The 8257-nt window shown below is 34.2% G+C and overlaps 1 protein-coding gene across 1 annotated transcript; it reads right to left on the reverse strand.

Annotated features, from left to right (window-relative positions):
* Positions 1–4404: 4404 nt before the first annotated feature.
* On the reverse strand, positions 4405–7840 carry LOC122050550 (protein disulfide isomerase-like 2-2). Its single transcript, XM_042611445.1, has 6 exons — positions 7728–7840; positions 7291–7375; positions 7020–7081; positions 5958–6114; positions 4699–4788; positions 4405–4508 (listed from the first exon to the last, which is right to left on the reverse strand). The coding sequence occupies exons 1-6, from the start codon at positions 7838–7840 to the stop codon at positions 4494–4496; spliced, it is 522 nt and encodes a 173-aa protein (XP_042467379.1). The 3' UTR covers positions 4405–4493.
* Between the last annotated feature and the right edge of the window lie 417 nt (positions 7841–8257).

An 8257-nucleotide genomic window follows, 5' to 3' on the forward strand; every position in this document is an offset into this window, starting at 1 on the left:
TTCTGAGACCGGAATCTAGTCACGATCTCGACTTAGATATCCGAAATGGATCTAAGTCGGATCGATGCCTAATGTTCCCTTCCCGGGAACGCGTCCTCGCAGTCACTCCCCTCCAGTGACTTACCTCACTTACCTGCCAGACGTCCGGTCAGCCCGTCGACCCGTCTGGACTTCGTGCCAGCTATCCGGTCAGCCCGTCGACCCGCTTGGACTTCTCGCCAGCTATGTCGACCCGCTTGGACTTCGTGCCAGCTATCCGGTCAGTCCGTCGACCTAACTTGGCTTCATGCCAGACATCCGGTCAGCCCGTCGACCTGTCTGGACTTCTCCTACACACTCGATCAAAGTGTTAGACAACAACAAACTAACTTAACCTGATTTGTCATTCATCAAAATCTGGGTTAAATCGTTAGTGCTAACCGCACCAACAATATCCCCCTTTTTGATGGAATGACAACCTGGTTAAGTTAGTGAAAACATATGCAAGAAAAGAACAAGTAACAACATGCATTTATGTGGATTTTTAAGTTAGTTTGTATTTTCAGTTTGGTTGATTTTAGCTAACTTAATCACCTAACCCTCCCCCTTTGACATTCATCAAAAGAACTAATGTCAAGTAAGCAGAAATACAGACTTCAGACAAAATAATGTCAAGTTAATCTAGGGGAGTTAAAATTAAAAGATAGCTTTACCTTTACTTCTTAAATCCTTAAAAAAACTAAGTCTTGAAAAATAGCTGATTTATAATTTAGTAAAAATTTTAAGTTTGCAAACATCACTTTCAAAAGGTAATTTCAACACTAAGTTTTTGCAAATCAAAATTAAGTTAAACCTAATTTTTCAGAACTGGATTCAGGATAAATTTCAAAGTGAAGTTAAATTAAATTTAAACATTAAGAAAAGTGATTTTGAATTTTGGGAAAGTAAAATGAAGGAGTTTTCAAAATAATTTTGTACAATTCTTTTTCCAAAATCAAAATTTCAAAGTTCAAAAGTACTAGTTTCAAAATCATGGTTTAAAATACTTGACAAGTTCAGTTTTCAAATACTAAGTAAAAAGGATAAAAAGTTTGTGAAAATTTTTTTTCACAATTTTAAACAAGTTGTTTTTAAACTTTGATTTTCAAAATTAAGTTTTAAAATTCAATTTGGAAAACTAAAGTAGTTTTATTTCTCCCCCAGAACCTGACATTAAATCAAATGTCTAACCAGTTTGTTACTGACTGACTATCAAGAGATAGCAGCTTTCACTTGGTTAGTCAAGTTAAGTTCAACCTTAACTTGATTAATGTATATTTTGTATTTAACGCCCAGACTTATATCGATGCACTGAAATAAGCATCTTAAGTCTTAGGCAAGTGGCCTATGCATCTCACCCCTTTCTATGTTCGTCAAACACAAGCAAGGTAAGCCTAGGGTGTCGGTGAGATGCTCATAAACTAGTCCTATGGGTACATGCTTTCTAAGGATGTTGAACTAGTCTAAGGCTAAAAGTATTTTAAAAATCTAAAAAATAGGAAAGTTTTGAAAATGAAACATGTTTAACCTATAATTTGAGAACAATCATTTTGAAAATATTTTTGAAATTCGAAACTCCTAGTCTATTAGGCACATTTCTAGTTTTCTACGCAAATTGCTAAATTCATTTTCAGGGAGTGGTTTGGTGAATATGTCAGCTAAGTTTGACTTGGACTCAATGTATTTGAGCTCAATGTCACCCTTAGTAACATGATCCCTGATAAAGTGGTGCCTGATTTCAATGTGTTTGGTTCTTGAATGATGCACTGGATTTTTTGTTAAATTGATTGAGCTAATATTCTTAATTAAGACTTTTACATTTGTGATTTTTAAGTTGAAATCTTTTAAGGTGTGCATCATCCATAATAATTGAGCTACACATTCTCCTATGGCTATGTATTCTGACTCAGTTATAGATAGTGTAACACAGTGTTGCTTTCTACTAAACCAGCTAACAAGTGATGGGCCTAGTAGTTGGCATCCACCACTTGTGCTTTTGCGGTCTAATTTGCACCCAACATAATTTGAGTCAGAATATCCTATTAATTCAAAGTTATTTGTCCTAGGATACCAAATTCCTACATTTGTTGTTCCCTTAAGATATCTAAAAATTCTTTTGACTTGAGTCAAATGAGATTCTTTAACACAGGTTTGGTATCTAGCACACATACTAACTGCAAATAAAATATCAGGTCGGCTTGCAGTTAAGTAAAGTAGACTACCTATTGCACTTCTATAATACCTTAGATCCACTGGTTTTCCATTTGGGTCATTGTCTAAGATTGTGTTTACTGCCATAGGTGTTTTTATTTCTTTTGTATTTTCCATTCCAAATTTTTTAAGTAATTCTTTAATGTATTTGTGTTGATAAATGTAATTTCCTTCATTTGTTTGTTTGATTTGTAATTATAGGAAATAGGTCAATTTTCCTACTAAGCTCATTTCAAATTCTTGTTCCATTAGGTTAATAAATTCTTCTAAAAAGTCTGAGTTAGTTGAACCAAATATTATATCATCTACATATATTTGTGCTATAAATATATCGTTATTTAGTAATTTAACAAACTTTAACTTAAAGACATAATCAGGGTGTTCTAGATTCTCAAACCCAGGAGGCTGACCTACATAAACTTCTTCTTTTATTAGTCCATTGAGAAAAGCTGACTTAACATCCATTTGATATACCTTGAATCCCTTATGGGCTGCATAACTTAGTAACATTCTAATGGATTCTAACCTAGCTACTGAGGCATAGGTCTCATCGTAGTCAAGTCCTTCAACTTGACTGAACCCTTTGGCAACTAGCCTAGCCTTATTCCTAGTAATTTCGCCAGTTTCACTTAATTTGTTTCTAAATACCCATTTTGTTTCTATTACTTCCTTATCTTTATGTTTTCAATCAGGGAATCCTATGATTTTGTGAGATGAATTAGATTTAATTATAGAGTTTGGTTTAACTTGTGTTAGATTCAGATTTAGCTTTGGTCTCAACAAATAGGCATTCTTCAGATAAACTTCTAAGCTTGGTGAGTCACTTGGACGTCATTAGAAGTAACCAACCTTTCGAGGTTTTCTGAATAGTCTTATCCACGGAGCTTAGTACTAAACCTTGGTATAACTAGTTAGGATCCGTTTAAAGATAGATTCGGTCGGTTCCACTTGGCCAAATGCACCAGATTGAAGCCATATCTTTCTAGACATGCGATGCCCAAGCTTCCCCAACGTACTATCATCAAAAAACTTCACCAGTACCATGATTCAAGTTAAACTGGGTCCCTTTTTAACTAATCCTAATTACCCTGCCGGGTTAGTTTATTTAGGTTACCCTGTCGGGTAAGTTAGTTTTGGAGGTGTCAGCTATTCTGGAGCCTCCCCCTGAATTATTGGCCTTTAATTTAAATTTTCGTTTTAGGTTTGTGTCTATTTCTTTTATAGTTATAATTAACTTGGTGATAATTTATATTTTGTTGAGTTTTAAAATATTTAAAATTTGAATTTTTTGACTTAGGTTTGTATTTTGATTTTTTATTTGGTTTATTCGAGTTTATATAATATATTTTTTCTTTGGGTATATAATATTGATTAAGTCCTACTTGCGTGGTCAAACACTCTTTCGGAACCCAAGCTTGATTACACTACAACAAAAACCTTCATAGACATCGGTTTTCCATCGGTGTCTATTTCATTTTCGACCGATGTCTATGAAGCTGATGTTAAAAGTCTGTCATTTTAGATATCGGGTTAAAACCGGTGTAGTATCACTTAACGACACCAGTCTTCGAATCGGTTATTAACCGGTGTAGTATCACTTAACGACACCGTTTCATCAACGGTGTAAAATGTTAATAACACCAGTTTTGGCAGCGGTAAATGACCGATGTAATATTAGTTAATAACACCGGTTTTGTAGCGGTGGAAGACCGATGTAATATGTATATTTTTTAACAGCACAAATTTGATTTCCGAAACAATGAAAAACTGACAATAACAAAAAAAACACACAAATATTCACAAATTATACAAATATTCTTCATTCAATAATATCCATAAAATACACAAATATTCATAAATTATATAAATAATCTTCTTACAACAATATTCATAAAATACCCAAACATTCTTTTTTACATCAAAAGCTAGCTAATAGATATCAAAATCAAGGTAGAACATTCTTTTAACACATCAAGGTAGAACCGCACTTCAAATGTAATCTAGCATGCATTCAGCCCACTCGAACCGCACTTCATCAATTTCAACTCTGGAGTACTTGAGATTTGTAAACTGTAAAAACACATAAATCCACCATATGTCAAATAACTAAAACAAATGTGTACATGTATCAAATAAAAAATACAAGATCACAAGTGCTTGTCATAAACATGCTTACTAGCGTGTTGAAACCTATTCTGTGAATGGTGGCTTCGAATGAACTTCACGAGCAAGGCCAAAATTTGCTATCTTCACAAAGTCCTTGGTTACCAATAAGTTCTCTGCAAAGGTTATAATCTAGTTTAATAGAATGCTAACTTCACCAGAATAATTATAGGTGCATAAATCACATTTAACAGAATAAATGCTAATACTAGATAACAACGTTGTAGGAATAGATCTGTTAAGAGCACACAAATGAATCTTTATAGGGATATTTGGTCAAAAGCAGAACTAAAGAGGTACACCTACCTCCCATGTCAATAAGTCACTTCCTCGAGTTGGATATGGCTTTTGCAAATCTAGCTCCATATAGAAGGTGTAGAGTTTGATATCTTGAAGCTGCAAATCCAATCAGAAGTAGGATTAGCGTGGTAAGCAAGACATTGAAAATCCCATTAATAGACACATATTGGCCATGAGAACCCTTGTTCTTGTCATTGAAATAAGGTGGGGCAGTTGTCATGCCTCCCAAACTTGAATTAAAAGGATATGGGAGAAGACCCCTAAATCCTTCATTTATCCATTGAACTTCCTTAATGTACGAAGGCATAAAAAATGAAGAAGGATAACGATGTCATTCACTTCCGATGCAAAGCATAGTCTCTGTGCATAAAGGCAAGCATTCCATCAAATTTAAAACTATAATCTAATCAAACAATATGCGTAATCAACCAGACTTTCAAAACAAAAATTGTGAATAAAGAAAAAATTTGATCACCTTGAGCATCAATTATGTAGAATTATTTTTCAGTTTTGTTTCCTTTTATTCTAAACACTATTAAAGGTACATAAGAACGCTGAAAAAGTAATGATGATCCTTCGAAAAGAGTAGGTAGAGATGTTGCATCTTAAAACTTGATATTGAATTTACTACAAACAGGATATTCTAGCTCAAAATAAAAAAAATTTACCATTTCAAATAACATCGTGATGGCCCAAGTGTTTATATATTTCCAAAGGCACGAATCACTCATTAAGTATAGAGAACGTACGACTATGGGATGCACACAATATAAGGCCAAGAAAAATGGGTCTTAGTCCCTTAGCAATCTGTGTAGATAGACAAGAAGAAATCAAACATAGTATAGTTACTTGCTTAAACAATGAACCATATTAAGAAAGGGAGAACATACCATCACAATCAATGAGTCTTCCACTGCATACTTATTGCGAAAAAGATCCGAGAAACTATCAATAATAGCAGTTGCTACAATGCAAATAAGTGGATATATTGGATAGATAAATATGTGACACAGTAAAAGATCTAGGAAACTATCAATGAAAGTCGTTGTTGCGATGCCGATAAGTGGATATATATTGGATAGAGAAATCTATGACACAGCAAATTAGCCTAGCATAAGACCTAAATTAAGATGTGCATTTATGATTTGCTTACATATCTTGATGAAGATACGTATGCAATGTTAGACAAGATAGTAACTATCATATACAACTACGGACTGAAGAACAAAGTTTGTCAATATGATCCTTCACAATCTATCACTCACCTGGAAAGTAAGTTGACCATTCGCATCACGGCTAGTGCCACATTTCACATTAATAAATTTAACAAAATCATCCAACTCCCGTTCAGCCTCATAATCTTCACCAGCTTTGTTTTCCTTGGGAAAAAACTTCAAGGTAGGATAACCACTAACTCCATACCTGAAATGCAGAAGGCATCCCGCTTAACAAACTAATTTCAGAATGACAAAGTTGAAAATTCTGATCCTCCCACATAGGAAATGACTAAATAGTCTTTAGTATAGTGAATTTTTAGATGGAATCATTCATATCAAACCAAATTATTGCTAACACCCTATCATAGTAAGGATGATATACCAAAAAAATGACTGAAGAGGACTTCATCATGATAATTTGAGAAATAATAATGATTAAGCACAAAATATAGTAGGTCATAATGCACATTTTTCACACAATTTTCATGTCAGATGAATGTTGGATAAGGTTGGAAGCATTTTAGCATTACACTTCTTCTCAAACATCAACGAATTCAAATATTAAATTTGTAGAAAACAAGAATTGTGAGTGAATCTGATCCTCCTCTCAATCAGATGTTGATTCTGCATTTAAGGTATCAACTGACATCACACTACCACAATTCCCCAAATCTAAATCTAGTACATAGGTGATTAGAAATACAGAGCTCTCAGTTTGACAACTATTTAGCAATATGTAAGTTTCAAAATACATATAATTCAATAAATGATACCTACTTTCAACTTACTCTAAATTAACATCATATAATATTTCTCCAAAATCTAAATAGGTAGCAGAACTAATGAAGCATTCAAGGTACACAATTGACTAAATCCACATCAATGAATCAGGTTAGATCTAGTAATCTCATAATTAAAAACATGGCAAATATGACCTTAGGCTAATCTAGGTCTTAAGCCCTGTCTCAATAAAAATACTCACAGGAGCAAGATGCTTGCAGTGGCCACACCTGTTTGAAGATAAGAAACTTAGTCGTCTACAGTGGATAAGGAAAAGTATCGAATGCTACAAATGGAGAGAAAAAAAATAACCTCAGCAAATACACTAACCATGGATCATAGAATTCAACAAGAACATCTTTATTTACATCAAGAACAATCTGATCAAATGTCTGGAGTCAATACTACTACATTAGAAGGGATAGTTGCTAGTAGTGTGCTACATTTAGACTCAATCACTACATGGCAGTATAGCACACTAGTAGTGTGCTACATTTAGACTCAAAATGATCAGAAAAGATAAAACCAAAAAAGGAATCTGAGCATGTCCTATTCAGTAAAAGAGATGATGCTTCTTGGCCTGATTTAGAACGATGCTAACCTTCCCAATCAAAACAGATTTAGCCTTTTTAAAGCTCGATCCAAGCTTTTCATATTCAGGGGCAAGCTTCTTGTAGTGTCCACACCTGCGACAAAATGGTATTAGAAGGGTTAAAATTATGCAATTAAAATACACACACATGGAGATCCTTTGCTTTAAACTGGGTACTTAATGGAGTCTACATTCATCTTCTATAGTCTTGGTAAACAATCAGTTATGAGAATCGACCATATATAGTGCATTTCAAGTGTATCTTCTAAAGAGAAATACAAGTCGCGGTTTCAATTTCGACACAAGAAGAAACAATGGTGAAGAGAAAATAAGAATTTCAACATCAAAGGCACAGAAGTAGGTTTCGATTTCCAAACTATAAGCTAAGATAAATAGGCGTTTTGTCGTCGACAGGCCCAAGTTTAGGCGCAAGTCCAAAATCAAACAGCTTGGGGTTGAAGTTTTCATCCAACAACACGTTTGCCGCCTTCATATCCCTATAAATTACGGGAGGGTTTGCAACATCGTGCAAGTACGTGAGCCCCTTTGCATATTCCATTTTTTGATTGGTCAGTTCACACTTCAATTTTAGGTTTTAGGTTTTAGGTTAGACATAAGAAAAGGTGGGGCAAGGATGAAATTCTTAGAGAATAAGACAATAATCAAATTAGTTTTTTATATGAGCAGAGGAATCAAAAGACACATAAATCACACATAGAGATACCAACTTCATACATCGAAACCTAAAATTTGTACTAGGTAAAATGTTTTCCATGGAAAAAGGAAATGCAGGAAAGACCAAAATCTCGAACCTACTTTTTCCTCCTACAAACACTAGTTCATGTTGTCACAACTTACAATCCCTGCAGCAAATGGCTTTCTAAGATGAATAGTATTGACCTCCAAACTATCTAAAACAAGACAAATTAAAGATGAACACTGCCTCAAAATAAGGAGTCCAACCTATAAAACATAA

The sequence above is a fragment of the Zingiber officinale genome, chromosome 3A (genome assembly GCF_018446385.1).
Source record: "Zingiber officinale cultivar Zhangliang chromosome 3A, Zo_v1.1, whole genome shotgun sequence".
Lineage (NCBI taxonomy): Eukaryota > Viridiplantae > Streptophyta > Magnoliopsida > Zingiberales > Zingiberaceae > Zingiber > Zingiber officinale.